The following is a 24,028-nucleotide window of genomic DNA, read 5'->3' on the forward strand; positions in this document are numbered from 1 at the left end:
GTCCCCTTTGCAAAAATGGATGTGCAGATGGTTTGGGAGGCTTGCAAAGTGCTCCTGAGGGCTGGGGAGGGCTGTTTTTGCCCCCGCCCCAGCCACCAAGAGCACTCTAACAGCCTCCATAGCTCTGTATGCCCTTTTTCTTTGGGAAAAAAAAGTAGCCCGTTTTTGTGAAAAATGGGTCTTTTTTTGCTCATTTTTGCCCCGCCCCAAACCCCAGGATCACTCTATAAGCCTCCTAAAGCTCTGCATGCCCCTCCCCACTTTTTTTTTTGCAAAAAAATGAGGTGTGCAGAGGGTTTGGGAGGCATGCAGAGTGCAAAACCTTTTTTTTTAATGTACATCTTCAAAATCATGGTACGTCTTATACTCGGTGCGTCTTATAGTCCGAAAAATACAATACATAAAATGGTTTTAAAATAATGCAATTTATTTCACTGAAACAGAACAATCCTCACTCATATCTACAGGTGTATCATTTACAAAAGTACTTACTCATGGCCTGATCTAGATTCAGACTGTTACTCTTTAAGGCCTCTTCTGCTGGCTCTCTCTGCAAAAATAAGAAAATGTGTTGGTCGCTAACTACAAAAAATAGAGTTTATAACTTTTTATGAGAACATTCTACAAGCACCTCAAGTATACTCTCCTTATTATGTTAAGAGGTGATAATAACTGACATTTCAACAGCTAATATTCAGATATTTGCAACTAAAGTGGGGGAGGGAGTGTGCCCTGTGGTCAAATAGCAGGTTAATGTGTTGAAACAGCAAACAAAGCTTTTCATAGCAAAGAGATACATACAACTGATCACCTGCCAAGACCTGCAGATCAAGAAAAGTCTAGGTGTGCAACAGATGGTGAACTGGAAAAAACTGGCAAACTTAAAATATCAATTTTAGGTTCAACCATTTGGAATAGGAAATAGCCATGGTACCAACTTTCAAATCTACTATGAAAAATATAAGTCCCACAGTCCAGTTTTCTAGTCTGCTCCCAAACTGGAAATAAGCAACAAAATTGGCAGTTGTTTGTTTGGCAATCTTAGCCCATAACCCATGTCATGGATTCCATGTAATACAAAGAATCTCAAATACCTCTGAAATGGCCAAGGCATCTAGCCCAGGGGTATCAAATTCAAGATCCCCCTGGCCCACGGGGTGCTTAGATCTGGCCCACAGGGCCACTCTAGAAACAGGGAAGGACTGGCCTGTGATGCCTCTGCCAGCAAAAATGGAGCTCAGGTGGACTGCACATGGCTCTCCCAAGCTCCGTTTTCACTGGCAGAGGGAGGCCGTCGCAGCTGAAAACAGAGCTCATGAAGGCCACGTGCCGCTCTCCCATGCTCCATTTTTGTTGGCAGAGGGTTGCAGGAGGCTGTTGCAGCTGCAAACGGAGCTTGTGAGCCGGTTTTTGCTGGCAGAGTGCTTGGGCCGCCACAGGTGCCCCTGATACAAGTGACTTTGAGCTGGCCACATCCACCCTGGTCACACACATCTGGGTCCCTTGAGGTCAAACACAATCCTGATGCGTGCCCCTATGAAATTGAGTTTGACACCCATGATCTAGCCTATTCTGAGCCATCAAAAAATGCTTAAGTTGAAAACTGTTGTGAACTAGAAAAATTCAACTTGGAATTGGGAAAAATCCTTAAGATGATGATTATACAATTACTGATTTAAAGTCATTATCCTGGATGTTGCCCACACTTTCCAATAACATTTTACACCCATTTTTAAAACAGTAATTTTCCAGAGAGTTAAATATTCTTAAGTGTGATTATCATAAACTAATCTATGCCCCAATATGGCCCCCAAAATTTTCACAGCTTGGGAACAATTGTACTTTCTAATACATGTTGTTCTAAGAACTTGTCATGACCACAAAGGGAATAAATAATAAAATCCCAACATAACCCATAGAGGATGATATTTCACTAAATTTTAATTTGCAATGCTAATAAAATATAAACCGAATGATAGTTTTCAAATCAGATAAATTAAAGCCACCATCCTCAAATGGTAATTTCAATTTAGCTAATGGAAACCTTGGTGGACTACTATTGCAAATAAATTAAGTAGCCTGTCAATCTGAAGAAAATGTTTATTTGGTATTCATATTATGATACCTCTAAGGACATAAATAAAGTGAAGAATATTAATTTTAATAATATTCATTTTACCCCACAAACGTAAGGAGATTTTAGTTTCTCTATTTATATCCCATTCATTTTATTAAATAAAAAATTCAAAGTATTTATTTCCACATCAAATATTAGAAATATTTTGAGAAATGTAAAATCCAAGATACTTAATATATAGAAATGACAAAACCAACACTCTATATAACTGTGTGATGTTAGAGCCTAAGGGAAGTAAGCAAGTTTTATCTTAGTTAATCTTATAGACACAGTACTCTCTGAAATACTGAAGTTTTTATAAAATTAGGCAAAAACATGAAATACGTCTCCAAATCTACAAAATATCATCAGCATATTAAATTATTTGTACACACCCTGAAAACAGTGCCTTTAACGTCCAAAGATAGCCTTACAATAGCAGCTAAAAGTTCAACAATCAAATTAAATAGCAAGGGCGAAAGGGGGTAGTCAGAAATCTTTTGATTTATTATTACTTTAATGCAGATAATGAACTGTAATCCAATGAACAAAATTCCTTGGGAGATCACATCTAATAATCATTTGTTTTAAAAAATAGTCCATTCTATAGAGGAGAATATTTCTAGCTCAGGGTTGAAATGAAGGTTTTTTTTGATACTCTTTGATCTGGATTCTTTTCTTGCAGTCCATTTTTATCTTAGGAACACCCAATAAATCTTTTTTTTTTTTACTAAACTATTACATTTTCAATGAACTGTGATTGTAATGGCCGGAAAATTTGCAAATGCATTGTACCATTCCACTGAATAACCACTTAGGCCAGGAGCTTTACTGTTTGAAACAATTGTATAGAATATGTAATAGAGGCAGAGATGATTTCAGAAGATAAATTCAGAACGTAACTTTATCAAAAATCAAGAATATTTAAAGTAGGCACTACTGGGATATTTCAAATATGGACCAAAGAACTAGAAAGAGGCAAAATGGCCTTCATATTTTTATAAATGTTAAAATGGTATCAACAGATTTGAAAATAAATCTGATTCATAAAAATAATTATATTTACAATAAATGAGAACACCCTAAAGAATATACTCAAAAAACATTTGACTTTTTTGTTAAAGATGTAATGTAAAATTTTTTTCAAGAGTTCATTGAACATATGATACTTTTCTGAAATAGTATTTTAATGCACATAAGTAGATTTATGGGGAAACCTTTAAATGTTAAAGAAGTTAATGTGATGTTGAATTATTCATCAAAGCTTTGGAATCAGGAATTATGACTGTACAGTGCATGTGAGATGTCTAAGAATAATAATGAAAAATTGGAAAAGTGACATTATACTAGATATTAGATTGGCTTTTAGAAATGTACAATTTGTCCATTCTGGAAAAGGTAATAATTTCTACCTAAGAATGAAGCAATATGTTCTTCTTTGGCACATATTTTATATTTTAAATAATATTTTGTATCTGATTGTACTATAGCAATATATAATATTATATAATATTTCTAGTAAAATAGTGACTGTAAATTTAATATATAGATTTTTTTCATTTGTTTGCTTGCTTTTTAACTTTAAAGATAGTTTGTTTTCATACTATAAGCTTCATACCATATCCTAGAACAGTGTTGAACCTTTTTGGCACTGAGCGCTGAAACGGGAGCGCATGTGCCAGAAACCAGAAGAGCAGCTGGCAGGTGCACATGCGTACGCCGGGAAGTTGATTTTCTGGTTTCTGGCGCATGCATGTGCACCAGCCACCTGGTCTTCGTACGTGCATGCATGCCAAAAACCAGAAGAGCAGCCACTTGGTGCACATGCGTGTGCTGGAAACCGGAAGATCATCTTTCCAGCGTGTGCATACGCACTGGGCGACTATTGCTCTTCCGGTTTCTGGCACTCCCACGCAAGTGAAGACCAGCTGGCTGGCGCACCTGAACCCAAAAGAGCAGCAGGCAACAGTTCGTGTGCTCGGAGAGATGGCTCTATGTGTCAGTTCTGGCATGGGTGCCATAGATTCGCCATCATGACCCTAGCATAATCCACTTCAAATAATCTACAGAACAATCAAATGCTAGGGTTTTCAGTGTTTTCTCCATACACCCAGTCTACTGGTGTTTTGATTTTTTTCTCCTAATTATCTCTCATTCACTTCTTTTTTCATCAAGGCTTTTGGCAAGGAAGAGTGAGACTGATCACTTTATCATTCTTGCCAACTTTTATCTTTTATTGATTTTGTCGTGAATCAGTGTCACTGAGAATTGGGCATACAAATTTAATAAATTCTGGTCCATTACACAGTCAGCCAGATGTTTATAGAGAAGAGTTGGCATTTTAAATCCCCTGATTGAATCTTTCCCAAAGACCTGGGATAGGGAGATGTTGTTTGATAGTGTTAAAGGTATTGTCACGGTATGTAAGCTGTTCCAAGCAAAGCTGTTTTCTGCAATTGATTGATAGTGATTTTGTCAATGCTGATGTTTTAGGATTGCACCCAAGCCCTTCTTCCTCTTTCACAAATTTGCGGTAGAATACCTTGTTACTTTGAGCAAGATTTTTAAACTTAATTTCAACTTACTCAACTTGCTAATTACAGGCATCCCTCCAGGTTATGAATGAATTTGATTCCTAACTCTGTCATTCACTTGAATTTGTATGTAAGTCAAAATTCTTACTTACAAATGGGTTGCCATTTGGGGTACAATTACTAAAATGGTGGATGGCATTCACTTTCCTCAAGTCAATGAACAGCGGAAGTTCCACAATGTTTTAAAGAACTACTGAAAACAGGCTGTATATTAAAAACACACAGCTTCAATAGATCATAAAAATATTGTAAAGATTCAACGGTTCGTTGGCTTGAGAAAGGACAATGCATCTGCCAGTTTTAGTAATAGGCAGCTCATTCGTAAGTATGGGTTGCCCATTAAGTCAGTTGCTCTTAACCCAGGGACTGTCTGTACAAAATGAAACAAAATATATTAACATTGGACATATTGAAGGATATTTTCGAACAATGGAACCAGAAGCTAATTTTATTTGCATCTGAGAGGACAAGGATTATCTGACTTGATTGTGATTACTTTGAAAGTGGATTTAAAAATGACAGACTGGAAGAATGACATGGAAAAAAATGTTACACTGGACATACAAAAGAAGCTGCAAAACTAATAAATCTTTTGTTTTGTAACAAATTACTAATTACATTAAGACTTCCTCAGGCAATTTACAACTGATATCAAAAATATATCCTCAGGGGTCTTTAATCTGATTTAAAAAAAATCTCTTAAAATAAAATAGAATTCTCAGATATTGATAAGATTTAATTTTGTAAAAGGAAACTGGTTCTTAACAAGTTTCCATCTTCTATATGCTAAACAACTTTACCTTTAACCAGCTTTTGGCCAATTATTTTAGAATGAAAGGGGCCTCTAATCCCAGACATCTATAAGATTAATTGCTTTCATAAATATGACAAAAGGAGCACTGTGACCCAAGGTCAGTCTCCTTCAATATGTACAGCAGTGCTTCATTTGGAGAAAATGGACAGAGCTGGTTTCATATTGGTTTCAACTTTTGAAGTTATCCCCTTTCTGTCCCTCACTCCATGCTATTGCCTCTAATCTGCTAGTTATGCTCTGTATCTGTTTTGAAATTTATCAGCTATTTTTTTGTCAACTCACCTACAGTCTGATCTTAATGACATGCTTGGAAGAGAATCAATTTCACATTTAGAATATGTTGAAATTTGAATATAACTTACTGGGAAGCCCATATCTGTAAGCTGTTTTATCAGACGATTCATGATCCAGGCCTCATCTTGCTTACTAGATGTCTTCATGCCCTAGAAAAATGAAAAGAAATAAGACAACCAAATTCTAAATGTAGGTACTCAGAAAAATCCTATTACATTTAATGAACTTTACTCTAGCACTGCTCTACCTAGCTTGCAAATCTGGACAACCATGAGATGGCAGCAAAGAAAATACGGAGCTTTTTGAAACCTAATGGTAGTCCTGCCTTATTTCCTACTAAGTAGATACAGAATTGCAGCCTATATACATTATAACCCTTAAATTATCAGTAGGGCACAGATGTATATAGTTACTGTAGTATAATATTTTGAATATGGAACATTTTGGACATGGCAGTAAATCAACGACCTGCAGTGAGGTTTATAGCTGGTGAGGCACTGACACAGGGGTTTCAAATTTTTTTAGACTTGTGGACTTCAACTCCCAGAATTTTACAGCCAGGCATGCTCAGTTCTGATTTAAAGCGACAGCATTTTTGCGAAATAAGTTTTCCTTCATTCTTTTTCTTCTCCCTCCCACTCCTTCCTTCCTCTCCCCCCCCCTCAAACAGACACACGCACACAGAGAAGTTGGATCCCTCTCTCACTCACTCTCTCTCAAACAAACACAAACACAGAAGTTGGATTGGATATATTTTCCAATGGCTTGAAAGTAGCTCCTCTGCCAAACCTCCCCTCTTCCCCTGCTGCCTTCCGATCCGAACCTTTGATTGCCATGTTGCCTTTTCAAACTTGTAATCAGTGAAGCTGGGCTTATATATTTTTATCCAGGTGTGTGTGTGTCTTTGTGTGTGTCTTGTGTTTGAAAAGGTAACGTGGCTCTGCATGCAATCAAACCTTTTGAATTCTCCCCCCTCCCCACACACGCACCTTTTCCAGCTATTTCAGAGAGGATTTCAACTCTGCTCTTGCCTGCCCTCATGAAAAGGAAAAAAAATGTAAAAGGAGAAAGGCATGAGCTCTGAGGCCAGGCTGAGCTAGTTGATCCCAGAGCCTCTAAAAAGCCTCTAAAAACCGCCCTCTACAGGAGGCGAGAGAACCACGTGCCTCATCTACATTAAGAATTTTCGGCTTTTAACCCTTGCTTAGCTCTGCTCGAGTGATCATAAAGTCAGACTAAATGAGGCACCTCGTTCTCCTGCCGCCCCCTGTAGAAGGCACTTTTAAAGAGGCTTTTTTACACAGTTAAGCACTAAGCAGAGTCATCCACTGTGACTCTGGCAGCAACTACCTCAGCCTTTTTCCTTTTACATTTTTTTCTCTTTTCATGATGACAGTGGTGAGGCCCTGCCTCCCCTGACTGCACGCCCCTGCAGTAAATAGAAACTGCAGTGAATTTTGGGTCTACCACCATGTTCCTCTCTTTTGCTCTGATCTATGGATCAGATTAAAGTAGATGTTTTTTTAATTAATCTGAGCAACCTATCATGTGAAATTAACATGTTGTTATTTTGCTTTATTCAGTATAAGCCACCAAGAATTGATTGATTAAGTTGGGGCATAAACCCTATAATAAATATAAATACATACATAATCTAGAGCCGAGGTGGCGCAGTGGTTAAATGCAGCACTGCAGGCTACTTCAGCTGACTGCAGTTCTGCAGTTCGGCTGTTCAAATCTCACCGGCTCAGGGTTGACTCAGCCTTCCATACTTCCGAGGTGGGTAAAATGAGGACCCGGATTGTTGTTGGGGGCAATATGCTGACTCTCTAAACCGCTTAGAGAGGGCTGAAAGGCCTATGAAGCGGTATATAAGTCTAACTGCTATTGCTATTGCTATGATTGATTAAATAAATTACAGCCCCTCAAAAAATCATCTTAGTAAGTCTATCAGTGCTCTTACATTGCTTCACAAGGTCAACGTTCCAGTGGACACCTAAATTATGCTTGTATCTATATTAATTAAAGAATAAGAATACTAAATTATAAATTAGTAATATTTCTGGAATAACCTTCCCATAGGTTTAACTGAATAATTCATATTTTATTAAGTTTATGGGCCATGCCAGCCGCAAACAATTCTTCTCCATATATCAAACAGTAATAAAACAGTGAGACTTCCTTAAGTGCTAAATGATAATTTCAATATTTATGTTCATCCAAATGGGCAAACTAAACTCATAACTGATATGATCCACAGTAATCGCAAATATTCTTTTTAAAGATACAAAGCAAAGTGTTTCCACCAAGATTCCACCAATGTTAGCTGTAAAACCTCTAATAACATTGGATCCTTGCTAGACTTGGGGTCTTTCTGCTCCAGGTAGAATCTGTCCATCAAAAAGGCAGGGGTCAAAAGGGCATGCTGTAGATCCTCCTCTCTTAAGGTGTGAGTGAGGTTTGGGACTCTGGCCTTTTCAGCTCAACTACCCTCACTTTGGAACTCTTGTCTGCTGAGATGTGACTATAAGGCAACAATTTAGTAGTCTAATTATTTTGTATTGATGTGATTGTTGTAAAATGGTTTTAATAAAAGTTTATGGTTCTACAAAATGCATGCTACTTAGAATTAATTTTGTTAAGCATATCTGCTTTGGAGTACCAAGCTCATACAACAACAATAACAACAACAGCATCAATAAAACATGAAAATAATGGCCATTACTCTTCCATAGAATAATAAAGTACATTGGTCTGTATAATAATAATTGTTTTGAGTTATTCAATAAAGAAAGCAGTATTATTGCTTGAACATTTGACTATGAAATTATTGATACTTGTAACCCAGCTGTTTCAGTCCTACCTTCTGAAGTCCTTTCTTTGGGGCATTCCCCCAGGAGCTACAAGAGGAATTGCTCTCTTGCGAAGCAGTATTATTCCACATATCTCCTTCTTCATCTTCCCACTGACTTGTACTGAGATTTACTTCATCTCCACCACTGCCCCAGCCTTCTTGCATAGAAGATTTAGAAGCTATGGGGGGAAAAGTGGAAGATTTAAGCAAGTTTTCCTAGTCTCTTTAAATCTTGCCATCTGTAATCATAGCAACACCATATTTTATTTCACTGGTATAAAATTGGAGAGCTTACAGATGAATCAACAAAAAGGACAGCAATTCTAGCTGCTGACAAGCCTTTCATCTTACACAACATAAAAGAATACCTATTTAAATTGAAAAAGAACATAAAAGCAGTATTTTTTTTCTTCCACCTTAGCCAAGCCAAACAATGAACTACCGATTTTACCTGGTTTGCACAGTGCTGGGGCAGCAGCTGGTGCGCTCACTCTTCCATATGTCCCTGCTGACTCAGCAGAGTTATCTCCCCACCCTGTACCACTGCTAGGGGGCTTCCCCCAGGCTGAAGTGCCATTATCAACTGCAGCAGAAGGGGAGGAAGGTTCTCCCCATGAAACTTCAGGCTTTGCATGGACAGCAGGCATCTCTCCCCAACCTGCTGAAATCAGAAATTGAAAAGCAATGTTGAAAGCAAAACATAGAATTAATTGTTAATATGACATTTTTAATCATTTTACTTAAAAATTATAGATAATTTGAAGCAAGCTCACATAAAGTTTAGTCACCTAAACAAGATTTTCTTTTCTTAAAGGAAGGTTCAAGAATCACTGCACTACAGTAAGAATGCTTTGCTAAATCTTTTCCCATTCAAATCTTTTCAGAGTTTACTAAGTTATAAAAAAATATAATTTTTATTGACTTACAACTAAGTTATAAAAATATTACACTTCCACAATAAGCAAAAGCATCTACTCATTCATTTGGATGACTGAAATCAGAAGAATTTTCCAATTCATTCAAAGCAAAACTCTGAAATTCACCCTGCGAAAAACAGTGTTGGCTTCATTCATAACTTTTAAAAGGGCTTTAAAAATACACGTTTATCTCTGATTTTTAATTAAAATGTTTTTAATGCTATGTGTTATTCTAACACACTCTCCCCCTATTTTCAACACAGCAACAACCCTTTTTTATATATCATGAAACAATAATTTTTAAACCTTAAACTGACTATTTTGAATAATCCAGTTTGATAGCAGTTATTGTGTATTAAGGAAGGATGTTCAATTGTATTACTATTTTGGTAGAGTATTGAAACATCTTGTAGTCAAATATATAAAAAGGCAAATTATTTCTGGGCCATCTACAGAATGACATCTCTTCAGTGGTGTACATCTCAAAACTAGGGTAGTGGAAGGAGTTTCTTCAAGACCTTTGCACAAATCCCTGTTTATCCATCTGTTAGAAACATTTGGACAAATCCATATCCAAGAACAAAGGAATGACTTTAGAAGATTATTACAAGGATAATAGGATCTACCTAGCATTTTGTACATTAAAACTGGTGTGGAATGCTAAAACAATCACCAGAAACTGGTTGACTTTCTTTTCAAACAAAAGGGCCACGTTGCATAACATGGCTTTTAAAAAAAAATGGTACTAAAATAAAAAGGTTTTGAAAAATTGGGGAAAGACATGAAAAGCAATGGAATAAGGAATAACAGGATTATGGAAAAACTGCAGAAAATAACTAACAAGAAAATCATAACAGAATGGATATAGATAGGAGTGTTTCATAAAGTAGGAGTTCTGAAGTAAGGAACACATGTTCATATATAGATTTGAGATTGCTTCTAACAGGACTTTATATTAAAAAAGCCTTCACTAATTGATTTATTATGTAATCATATCCCACCATAATTACATTACCATTCAGGAAATTAAGTACAATTAAATATTATGAAGGAAGCCACTAAATAGATAGTAAATACTATGTAAATAGAGAAATTTCAAGGAAATAAAATAGTACAAGTCTGATAAAATAAATCATAATTCACATGTTATTTTGCCAAATATGGAGGTATAAAGTGGAACTTCCACTATACAGAAGGAAAAATATGAAAAGTTATAAGCTACAGATTGAATGGATTCTTCTCCAAACAGCATAGCCTAAGTTTGTAGGGGATTTTTTTTTTAATATTCCCTTTAAGAACAGCTGCTGGGAAGATATTGAAATGTTCCAATATGTATTCTTTTAAAAGCTTTCAGCTTCTCTATTGAATCAGGATCAATACTATAATAACACTAGAAAATCTACTCTGTAAAAGAAAAAGAACAGTTTCCCATGGTTCTTTTCAAATTCAGTAATTATTAAAAACAATCAATCGGTAAGATAGAAATAATTGCTAAATACATTGTGTACTGAGCCACATATTGTGTAAATTATTACTCACAACAAGGGAGTTCATGCCATGCCAAATTAATTATAATTATATGACAACAATAACATCCCTTAAGACATGCATAGTTTGTAAAGTTCTCCAGAGTTGAAACTGAATCCCCAAAAGTTGCAAAGTCATAATGATGGTTAGTATGAAAAATCTTAAATAATAAATTGGGTGTTGCTGATATTTAAATCCTGTGGAAAAATCCAAGTTCTACTAATGCTTTAAGAATAGCTATGGATAGTTGCACTATTTACATATGTATACAAAACACTACAACCAAGCAAAGCAAGTCATTAGTAAAATTATTCTAAACCAAAAAATTAGGCATTCAGGTATTTTCATTGGCTCAATATGGAAAATGACAGAACCCGACTGAAGAGGGCAAATTGCGAGGTATTGGAACATACACAAATTATTCAGATAAAATAATTCAAAGCTGATTTATTTTATCTGGAAAACTTTTGAATGTAATTTTTCAAACTAAACTGATTCATATAGGAAAGCATTCTTGCTGGTCCAAATAAGAACCATTCCAGAACCATTATTTGAACTTCCTTAAAATCTTCAGGTTGACTTAACTGTGAAAAGCTATCCACTCTTGACTGTTTGATGATATATTCTTTCACTGTTTTTAAAAATATGATTAATAATTTATTAATGGAGACTAGTTTTTTTTAAATCAGCTATGTGTTCTCAAATGAACTAAAGCAAGCAATACTGCATTTATACAAAGGTAACCTAAAAGGAAATGTAGCCTTACAGATAGTTGCATAACATTAGTAGAATTTAGAATATAGGATGCTCTTGGAGTCATATGACTAACATAGTTCATATTTATTTGAATATTCTAGGATTACCAGATATAAAGTAAGTAATACTTAGTATTCTTAATGCATAATATCTTATTGTGATTTAATAGTGCTACTTTTAGAATTTTTAGGAAAAACCGATCAACGACTTTCTCAAACTTGAGAAAATACCCAATCACCTTTCAAAGACATAAAATATATGTAAATAGAATTTCAAGAATTGTCATAATTAAATCCCATCTCCATTACGATAGTTTTTAGTTCTCTATTCAAAATGATATTAAATGGTCTTTAAAACCATCCACCCAGCCTGATGCACACTATCAGAAATATGCTGTAGAGAAGCATTTATCTTATAAGTTTGATTTATAGCTTCTGAATAATCCTACAAAAAGGCTCATCCAAGTTAGCCTTTTCAGAAGACAACTGCACAGTTGTCATATGGGATACCTTCTACATGGAGGAAGCAAACTTTTAAAATTATTATTATAAAATGTACTACTGGTCTCTGGTTAATATATTTAGTAGAACTAATCTAAAATCAAGGCCACATAATGTTATCCCATTGATATACAAACTGGAGTCTGATGATCCCCTAAAATTTCAGTACTTTGTAGCACCAACTACACCATCTGAGGAACATTTATTCAAACAACTAGACAATGGATTAGGGAAAGTGACAGAGTACTGCTCCTGTTCATCAAAATTGCTTTTGTTGTCATAGCAAGTAGTGCCCTCTTAGAGTTCTTTAATCGCTTTAGGAGTCTTTCCTTAGACCAAGACAGGGTAACGATAGTGCCCTTAAGGTTCTATTGTCATTTTGACATACTGCTGGCAAATACTACTTCAGGACGGTTGAACAGACAATGAAGGAAATTCTGAAAGCATTTGAAAGGCTGCTGATGCTATTATTAAAAGCTGTCTGATTCTACAATTCTTTGGAGGAATAAGAGATGGTCTGCATGAAAACATCAAAGAGTCTTCAGCTTCAAATGTAATTATAAAGAAAAGCCTACAGATCTGACTATGGATAGCTATGATGAGATTTTGGGTAGGGGATTGTCCATAGGGAGAAGGGTTGTAGTGCCCAGTGATTTTCATAACAGTAGATAATCTAAGAATGTTTACCACCTTGACCTCTACATCTTCTGTCATTTATATTGCAGCGTGATTAAATATTTTATTTCTCCATATTTTTATCAGAACCACATTTTTGCTCCCCCCCTACACTTTGATGTTGTATTTTAACTATTTATGTTATTTTTAATTGCCTCTGAGCTACCCAATAAATGCACATCTTTATCAATCCATGGAGGTTGCAATAAGCAAAATACATATTATATATTTTTTAAAAACCTAACTTTGTAATCGATCAGCCAAGGGAATTGGCAGAAAAAGTGCCCTTCTGCTACTTTTATAGGCCTGCAAGTATTGTTTGTGGTAGGGGAATATTTGGATAAATGATGCAGTTACTCTTAATCTGCTCTCAACTGCTTAAGCACATATGCAGTTTATTGGCTTAATCCGTATTCCTTTGATTAAACTATTTATTTGCTTACTTAATATGGTTTATACTCACTTTTCTGCAGATATTCCATAGGCACATTTCTATTTTATTCTAAACTATTAGGTATTTCAATTATTCAACAATTGTAGAAATACAAACTGGAAATTCTCCTTCACAAGCTTGATTCTTTTATTCCAAGCCGAGTACAATACTGCAGCTGCCTATACTCCAGTTCCACTTGAGTAAGTTAATAGTTATTTAAAACCAAAAGTAATTGGAAGAAGCAGTGGCTATCACATCTAATCAAAACATATTCCATCATTCCTAGAGATATGGCACCTCATATTTATCAGAAATGGGTAATTCCTATTTATAATGTATGAAATGGAAAACTGTTTCTTTAAATATTTGTGCTATTTCCTCTATTTCAAATGAAACGCAGAAAATGGCACAAATACATTTCAACTAAAATTAAATAACAAAGAGTTTTAAGTATGAGCTGAAGTCTTCCTGTAGAGGTCTAAAAAGCTAAAACCTGGTGGGGGGGGAGGGGAGAAGAAGAAAGGATTTGGAAGTTTTCAGACATTTCATTATGATGTTATCAATGTTTTTTTGCTCCTATTGTTTATTTAATGCCAGTGCTTTCCAATATTATCATACAAAAATATCCTTATAAAAGCTAATGAATAAAAAAAGTTGACTCCAATAACTAAACAGATTTTAAGTTAGCAATAACTGAAGAAATATTTCCTTGGCAAAAACCTTCAGATGTAGTACCTTATTACACTATCAGATGCAGTATCTGATAATAAAAATCAAAGATTAAACAAGACACAGGTCATCTGAGAAAACAGAACTAAGAAAAGAGGAGAAATATGGCACAAATTATGAAGATAGTATTTTAGAATCAATTATGTGAAGTGCTGATGGACTTGACATAGTCATATGAAGTGTTAGCCAGTGATGCTGAACTGTCAATCTATGATCCTAAACACATTTAGTGTTTAGTGTCTCTACCCAATATGATTTCCTTTGCATCTTTTCCACTTTTTCTACTTTTAACAAGGAATTTGTAATGCTATTTTTTTTTAAAAATGGCAGTGTCCCATAGTCTCATTTTGTTGGATACTGTTTCATTTTTTTTTTTTACAATCCTGCTCGTCATTTAAATCTATATAATTACATTGCTTTCCTAATTCAAGTGACAATCTAAAACACACTTTCCTGAAATTAAGCTTAACTGAACTTAATATTTTTATTTCGAGCAGCTATGGTTAGAACTGTATTGTCAGCCTTTCATATCTGCTCAAGCTTCGCATTTTGGATGGAAAATAAATCAGTTTCATGCAAGCTATTTCTATACCTTATACTTTCATCTTAAATATTAACATATATTTAAGGTTGCGAACATAAGTTAACAAGTATTATTACTTCATGCTAAAAAAATAAAAATAAAATATGTATCCTACCTGGGCCAAGTAGCGGGGACCGGTTTGACTGGGCACTTGACTGGTGCGGTGGCTGTGGTTCAGCCATGTTTGCGTTGATAGTGGTGGTAGTGGTGGTAGCTGTGGTACTGCTCTGGATTACAGAATTGTTTCTATCCCACATATTTACAGTCTTGTTGTTATTGTAATTTGGATCACCCCAAGCTGAGGTACCATCATCTATCTCCATCTTGCGCCGAATGGAGGGTGGAGAGGGCTCTTCCCACCCAGTTGCTTCACTGTTATCTTTCTGTTTGGCTGGGAGTGGTCCACCAACCCATCCTGATCCAGTCTGTTTAACAGAAGCAGCTCCTCCCCAATTACTCACATTGTTGTCCTGGGATTTAGAAGCCCAATTTTGTTGGGGACCAGATTTTAAAGATTCTCCCCAGCTTGTACCTGTATTAACTTTGCTATTTGTGCCATTTCCCCATCCACTGGTCCCAGAACGTGTAGTGTCATTCCAACCAGACCCTGATCTGTTGTCAGCATCCCATCCAGAACCATTCTTTTTCCCATCTCCCAAGTGTCCAGAGATAGATGAGGAATCAACCCAATCTCCACCACTTGAAGTCCAGCCTGGATTTGATTTCTGTCCATCTCCCCAGTTTTGAGATTTGGGTTTTTGAGGTTCTCCCCAAGTAGGCGACTTGTCCTCCTGATTTGTGGTCCCACTCCAAGTGTGGCCACTTTTGGCAGCAGCAGCATTATTGACAGCAGTTGAATTTGTTAGCTCTCCCCATCCCCCAGGGCCGTTGGATGCTTTGTTATTGTTATCACCCCAACCTGTATTAGTTGGAACGGATGCGGGTGGAGAGCTGACCCACCCAGATACTGAAGAGGTATTTGTACTGTTCATGATGGACCCATCATTCTTGCCCCCTGCATTTGAAGGCTGAGTAGCTGCACAACCCCAGGCCTCAGTTCCATTGTCATTCTTTCGATCAGACCTTGGAGATTCTTCAAATTCCCAGGCAGTGTTTTGTTTTACAGGCGTCTGTCCCCATCCAGTGTTGGAAAGAACCCTTGGGTCAAGGTCATTCCTTGGCAGTTGGACTTGTCCTTGGTCTATCATCCCCTTATCTCTTCTTCGACACTCTCCAGGGCCTTCTCTTCCAGTACTGCCTTCATTTTGACTTCCATTACTATCATTACTTCCTTCACTACCTGTGTTGCCAGTTGCTGCAGCTTTGGCCCAAGAATTTATTTGATCATTGCCCTGTTGCATGGCAGGATTCTGGTTGGTAACATTAGAGCTATCCCACCCTGTTGATCCTTTTCCACTGATGTCATTACTGGAATGCTGGTTTGGGGGTTTGCTCCATTCACCATTAATACCATTGCTAGTGCTGCGGTTTGAATGTCCCCAAGCACCAGAATGCATACTACCAACGCTATTGTTGCCATTGCCCCTGCCCCATGCTAAGACTCCAGGACTGGCAGGATCCCACGCACTTGTTCCATTCCCTTCCTTTTGCACAGCATTGCTGGATCCATTTTGCTTAGCAGTTAATGCTGAGTTCACAGTGTCTCCATTCCCCTGACTGAACCCAGAATTGCTGTTTCCTGTGGCAGGATTATTTGGGGATATTCCCCACACTGAATTGCCCATTCCTTCACCACTACCCCCACTGACTTGAGAAACTGATGTCCCATTAGCACCAGGAAGGCTTTGCAAATGGGGTGGGATGATGGCCCCCATGCCAACAGCCATGCCCCAGTTTGGCAGTCCATTTGTCTGCATTGCATTGATAGGGTTTGGTGAAGAGTTCATGGGGTTAGTGTTATTTGGTCCATCAGTGTTAAGGTTCTGAGGTTGTACGCTGAAAGACACATTCTGAGAAGTGGACGTTTGTGGTTCTGTGCTCTCTTGTGGCAACAAGTTTCCCCAAGCACCTAAGGTGCCTGCTGGGTTCCCATTCTGGTTGCCCATGTTCTGACCTATGGCACTGACTGGACTGCAAATACTGGAAGGGTTGCCTGCTCCCACAGTTCCCTCATGTCCAAGTACAGGCCAGGCAGCTGGATTGGCATTGGGGTTAAGGTTAAGATTAATGCCAGCATTTGAGTTGGAAGCACCCCAGCAATTCTGACTTCTACCATCTCCAATCATGTTGTCCATCTTTCCATCCCCACCACTAGCAGAGCAGTGAGCTAAGCCAGAGTTAGAATTGGTGGCAACACCCCACACTCTGGTCGAGTTTCCATTACCATTTGCTCCCCCAGCTCCAAGGGCACTCTGGTTAGAAGTGCTTTGGATGAGTGCTCCATTGGTGCCATTATTGCCATTGGGTTTCTTTGTATGTCCAGTGAAGTTGCCTTGGGCACTCCCTGTAGCCATGCTACTATTCTCAGAGCCACAGTTGGAGGCAGAGTCAGTGTCTGTAGTACATTCTGAGGCAGACTCAGTCTCAGTTCCTGTAATGGAAGGCCACGCTTCCTTGTCAGTCCTGTCTATTATCACTTTATCCCAGCCGCAACTGGCTTCACTTCGGAAAGTGGGCTGCTGTCCCCAGTGCGTATTCTCATAGTTGTCTCCCAATCCACTGTGGCCAAGGTCTGTAAAATCAAATATTACGCAAATTAATCACCTGACAATGACAATATATAAGTATGGCTTATTACAATATTTTTCAAACACATTTCCAATTTCAAACATCACAACTGAAAAAAAAAGCCTATGTGATGGCATATAAGATTGGCATTAGTAAGGTGAAGCATAGATTTTTCTATATATTAAAATATAGTCTTCCATGGTACAACAATGCACTAAAAATTCCAAGATATGATAAAAATTCTTCTTTATACTAATACATCCAGGTTTTAGATACATTCAATACTTAGATTCTTCTTATAAGACTCAACTAACAAAACCAACTTTCTTCACCTACAATAGGCCTAATAGATCCAAACATTACAGTGATGTTACTTTCAAAGATTTTTAAATGCTAAAATTAAGACTTGGATGTAATGGTTAGTATCCCATACGTATAAATGACGGTACAATGTGGGCAGAGGGGTCAATATAATCCGGACCCATAAGGAAGAAGAGGGCAAGCGGTCTTCTTACTTGTGTCCTATTCTAGCAAAGCATAAGCTAGCATTTGAGACTAGGAAAAGCAAAGAAAATAAGAGTAGTAGTCTGAACTATTTACAAAGAGATTCAAGGGAGGTTATTGTACATATACATTGTACATATACAGGACATTTTAAATATTAATCAATTCGCTAATTTCTAATAATGTTTTGTTCTGCAATGTGAATTACTATTAAATGTAAACTGTACATATTGTGTAGTTATCAGAGATTATTTGGGATTTTGAGAAAAATCTCAAGCCAAGAGAAAAAAATTATATTTAAGACTTCTATAAATAATTGGCAATTTTTCATTACAAAATGTGAATATTTTTGGGATGAAGTGATAAACTATATCTAAATTAGGATTCATCAAAATAAAAATTTGGCAGTACAATATTCTTTATATTGAACAATTAAAGGTATATTTAAGTTAAAATCAACATCGTGTTTCTTATATATTTAAAAGACCAGTTAAGTCATTTTAAAAGGCAATGTTCTAAGTATATAAATTAGATAAATATATAAAATTTCTATAGCAGAATGAAAAATGAATTTTATGTATAATAATGTGGATATTCAGGATGAAGACAAAAAAGGTTTTTAAAAATGCACAAAGGATCTATTTTAATCTGTAAAAGTTTATTTATTATTGAGGCTTCTCCTGATTTCTATAGCATGTATAACCTGAGGGTCAAGTCTTTTTTTAAAGGTGTTAGAAATCTGTAAGGATTTGTTTTTTAAAAAATAATAACAGGTGAAGTATTTATATCTGTGTTCTGAATTTTGCAACTGTAAAAATTTAGGTGGAAATTGTAAGTTTGTCCAACAAGAATTACTGTACAAATGCTTAAATTCTAAGACTGTGCCAGAAATACTAATGCAGATATGAAAGAGTTAAGAGACAGCTCAAAATAAAACAGCTTCAATTACAGATAGAATCCAATACTGAGCCACACAAGTGGAAAAACCTAATTTTCTTTTCTTTTTCTTCTTCTTCTTCTTCTCTTTCTGCCATGGTATGCAACGAAGTATGCTCCCTCTGAACCTTTAATGTGTTCAGGAAAAGAGCTGAGCAGCATAAAAGAGAACATTCTTCATTATTAGATAATGAGTACTCTGTGAAATACTAACACTCCAAAACCAAACAGCAGTAGATAATGACAAATAATAACTTCATTTTTCTGCCCAGCGCAGCATATCTATAGCAAGCAGCTCTTTCTCTGAGGACGCCATTTTATCAAACCTGAAAGGCAGCCAAAAGCTTAGGACGCTGTGCTGCTGCTGCCTCTAAAACATTATGTAATAAACTGATTTAACAGAAGCAGATGCTATTTCCCCCCCTCCCTTTTTTTCTTCTCTTGTTGCTCTAAAGGGGCCAATGAGTAATAAAATACCTGACGAAAGGTGACGCCCAACCATCCTAGAAGACGCTACATTGTGTACAGAGCTGCCTCTCCTTCTGCATCTAGGTTCGCCTGGACTCTCAGCTTCAATATGTCGGCTGTGTTGAGAGTGAGCCTCATCCTGTAGAGCTGCCAAGAAAACCGCTCAGTGCAAGTGTGCACCCAGACAACCTGCAAGCTTGCTCAGGCCTTAGCTCTGCTAGCTTTGGAAATGCTCTTTCTATGCAGGGAAACTCTTCTTCTCCCCCCCACCTCCAGCATATAGCCCCCTTAACTCTGGGTAAGGCATCAACAGATGAGGATTTAAAAGCTTGATTATCTAATTGCAGCTGACATTAAACCGATCTTGCTTCCTCCTTAAATTCTTTCAACTGTCACAAAACATTTTCAGTTCGAAACCTAGCCACAATTAGCACGGTGGCTGCTTTTCTTCTGGTTTTGAAAGTCAGCCAAAAGAACAGCCGCATATTCCTGATTGGCTACATGCAAACACATTCATGCCTCCTTCGTATTTCCACCCTCCTCTTCCCATCCTTAAAAAGAAGAGGACAGGCTGTATACTTGGCAAACAAGCACTGGTAATGATATTGGAGAGGGGAGGGAGGGGAAACCTGACAGGTAATTCCCCCAAAACCTTTTAATTGTTTCTCTGGTTTTATCAAGAACGTAGAAAGTGGGCAAGGGCATTAAAACCCACACGAGCATGTGGAATTGTTGCTACATGCCTCGGAATGACAAGACAAACTGCAGCGCTTTTTCCCTTCAATATTTCCATCTGTTCTACCATGGAGGCACAAGTATTTGATTTCTAGTTAAGACTTTTTTATTTTGTTTCCCGTTCTTTTACTAAACACTGTAATTTTTATATGAATGATGATATCAACACCTGATCCAAAAGATAACATTTTCAAACTAAGAAGATACAGGAAAAAAAATCACTATTATCTTATTGACTTGGAAGGAAGCAGCCCTGAACCCCTTCACTTAAGATCAGGAAAAAACAACAACTTTCATCTCATTCATATCTCAAGCCTTCCAATCTAAAAGCTAAAGATGAGATAAAATAAATACATACATACATACATACATACATACATACATACATACATACATACTTGCTCTAGTACGCTCCAGGTAATCCAGAAGTAATTATTCAAATATAATTACTCCAAAGAAAAAACTACAAATATTGCATTTGCTAGCTTCTAAAACATAGATTAGGATATAGATGTGTATATTCCACCAAGCACATGTAAGTGCATATTTAACTTTTAGCAAAACTTAGCAATGTTTTTCCCCCTTGTTCATGGATCAAATTATCATTACTATCACAAGTTAGCAGACTAGTTAGAGATACTTTAAAACTTTTCAAACATTATTGTGGAAAAACAGAAGTGCAACTGAAGATGATCTCAATGGTTAGGATTGTAATTATTAACAGTAGTAATTATTCTGCATAATATAGCAAAAATAAAAATATATTGAAATTTGCAAGTTATATAAATTTAAGTAACTTTTGTACATATGGTGGATAATCTTCTAAAAAGAGATATTATTTATCACAATATATCTGACTATATAGATCAGGGTGTCAAACGCACTTTCATTGAGGGTCACATCAGCCCTCAATGTGTTTGACCTCAGGAGGCAGGGTGGGGGTGGCCAGCTATATGTCTGTCATGTCAGGGGTGCCTGGGATGGCCTGAGAGCTCTGCCAGCAAAAATGGGCTGTTTCTAGGGTGGCCCTGCAGGTCAGATCTAAGCACCTTGCGGGCCAGATCCAGTCCCCGGGCCTTGAGTTTGACACCCCTGAATAGTCCTCATTTAAAAAGTACCTGTTCAGCAAATATTCAAACTTAGGACTGCAATGAATGTTGTAATGACAGCTCCTCACAGTTGTGGCCATTGCAGTGTCCACATAGTCACACAATTTCAATCCAGTCACTTGTCAATTACTTTTCAGCATCTCATGGTGATGTAATCACCATTGAGGACTTTTGTAACCTGCCTCCAACAATATGAAAGCCAGCAGGATATTGCAAATGGAGACCATGTGACATCACTTATTGGTGGTGCGGGATTCACTTAACAGTACTGGAAAATCCAGAATTGCTATTGCTAAGCAGAGAAATCACGTGACATTCCTTTTTATGATTATGTTATTTAGCGATGCCAAGTCTGATCCCAATTAGAAAAATTAAGCAAGTACTACAAGTATAGCTGTATCCTGAATTTTGTCAGTAGTTACACTGCTTTTTCTTAGTACTAAAGATTCATGGACATAGTTTTAGCATTTCATTCAAACCTTTTCATTACTTTTTTTTTTTTTTTTAAATCTGCATTCTACATTTCATGCCTTTGAACCAAGAGTGTATATATAATTCAGTATGTTTCCTTCACTGGGGTGAAATAAGTACATTAGGGAAATATATGTAGAACACAGAGAGAAATTCCAATAAAAAAGATAAACAAATATTAAACAGTATCAAAGTATTTCTGCTGTCATTTCCAATAAAGCAAAGGATGACATGGCAAACATCTTATTGTCAAGTCAATTTAATTCTGTGTATTAACAAACATTTGACTTCTATTTATAAAAGTTTCCCATGTTAAGTTTTTGTTGGCAGCAATGCTAGGGGGATGTAAGAATATCTTTCATACCATACTTATTCCTAGATTCTTATTTCTAGATTGAATTGTACAGTACAATTGTTGTTGGTTGGCATTTTTTTAAAAAATACTATGCTATTTCAATTATTTAAACATTGGGGAGAGGAGAGATAAGCTATAATCTGTATGTAGTCACTGCTGGAAGAATCCAAGCACCTGTATACAATTTTATGAAAATTCCTTTCGGATTTTCTGAATGCTTGAATTATGTTGCTGCAAATTATCAGACCTTCACATGGGCCTTGCTTTTACATAAAGGGAGTTTGGAAGAATGCTGGAAATTATTTTACTTATTTCATAAAGTCACCAAATACGCTATTTATGTGCTTATTTGTAAGATCAATTAACCTCTTCAAAGGATTTTATGTAGCTGTCTATCTCAGTGTGGGTATGGGCAGTTTAGAGAATTAAAAACACATGTGCAAATACAACAATAACCACGAAGAAACCATACTGAAGCACATTTAAAACAATTAAAATGCATTCAAACCTTCAAAAAACTCATAGTCCGTGAGTGATAAAGAAATGTGATAAAGAGATTTATGGTGGAATGTGAAAGGAATTTGGTACCACCTCTTCACAAACCACAAACTTCATGAAAAGGCATAAACTTCTATGAGCTATAACTCACATCATCAGATGCTGTAGGTAGTGTTATTTACGGTGGAAGACCCACCAAAACATATTTTTTCATAAAATTTGTTGGTTGGAAAAATGCTACTACAACTCAGTTTTCATCACAAGGAACTTAATAATATCAGATAATGATAATAATCATATTACCATAAAACTCAACTATTTTGAAACCAATGATTGTATACAATTAACCTTCAAAGACCTTCTGAAAGTACTTATTCTCCAGAGCACCATAAAAACAGTGCCACCTTCTTTTAAGTGACAAACTGTTCTACAGGAGGGAAAATACAGACAAACCAACAAACAACCTAGAGCAGAGATACAGCTAGGCATCATTTATGTATCTGTATGAAGAAGTACTCGTGCCTGTCAGGTTCCGAAGAGATAATAAAACCAGACAAACACAGAAACGGTTTGAAATGCAGTATGTATTCTTCCTTCGGCACGAACTGACCAACAAAGCACTAAGGCAATGAATAAATTGTCAGAGCTGCCACCCTGTGCTTCTCACCACCTTTTATAGCTACACTGGTAATTAAAATAAGCCGCACCCCGCGCGTGTGCACACCCATCACCTTGTGACCCAGAATGAAACCACCCGGCATATATCATGGATTGTTAGCATGCATTTCTTCAGTTTGTGTAGGTGGGACAGTGAGTCTTGGCAGCTGGCCCAGTCTTCTCCCCCCTGAATGGCAGCTCCAGGCCTCTGAGCTGGCCGGAGCTGACATGCGGCCCCCCTACCACGGAGACAGCATCTGGGGAGCTACGAATTAGTTAGTTAGGAGCTGAAGGACCCCTTCCCCCTGGTTTTGTGGGATGTCTGCGGTGGAATCTCGCTACCAGGTAGGATGCCCTACAGTCCTTGCTATGAACCCAAGATGCTTCCGACAGGGGATAACCTTTCCATAAAATAAGTTATTGTAACCGTCCCCTGTGCCACCTGGAATCTAGTGCATCTTGCACTATATAGTGCTGTTCCCCATCTACCGTAACCGGAGCTGGTGGCCGTAGTGGGTCTCCTCTAATATCAGAGTCCTGATTGATTGGAGCAGGTTGCAGTGGAAGACTGGATGTGTTTTCCACAGTAGAGGGCGGGGGTCTTAGTTGCACTGTTAATAACTCGCACAATTGGGAAAGGCCCAATGAATTTGGTTCCAAGTTTCTTACATGGCAACAGCAGACTGAGATATTTAGTGGAGAGGTATACTCTCTGGCCTACATGGAAAGGTTCTTGTGCCTTCCACCTTTTATCAGCACTCTTTTTATATGTAGCAAAAGAGTGACATAACGCATCCCTCACCACTTTCCAAACT

At 37.1% G+C, this 24,028-nt stretch overlaps 1 protein-coding gene across 1 annotated transcript in view; it reads right to left on the reverse strand.

Annotated features, from left to right (window-relative positions):
- Positions 1 to 24,028, reverse strand: part of TNRC6C (trinucleotide repeat containing adaptor 6C) — a 141,842-nt gene that overhangs the window by 39,062 nt on the left and 78,752 nt on the right. The window contains 5 exon segments of the mRNA XM_032208885.1: positions 493 to 550; positions 5,887 to 5,967; positions 8,682 to 8,851; positions 9,124 to 9,333; positions 14,908 to 17,484. Coding sequence (XP_032064776.1) covers positions 493 to 550; positions 5,887 to 5,967; positions 8,682 to 8,851; positions 9,124 to 9,333; positions 14,908 to 17,484 — 3,096 coding nt within the window.

Source organism: Thamnophis elegans, chromosome 2 (assembly GCF_009769535.1).
Source record: "Thamnophis elegans isolate rThaEle1 chromosome 2, rThaEle1.pri, whole genome shotgun sequence".
Taxonomy (NCBI): Eukaryota; Metazoa; Chordata; class Lepidosauria; order Squamata; family Colubridae; genus Thamnophis; species Thamnophis elegans.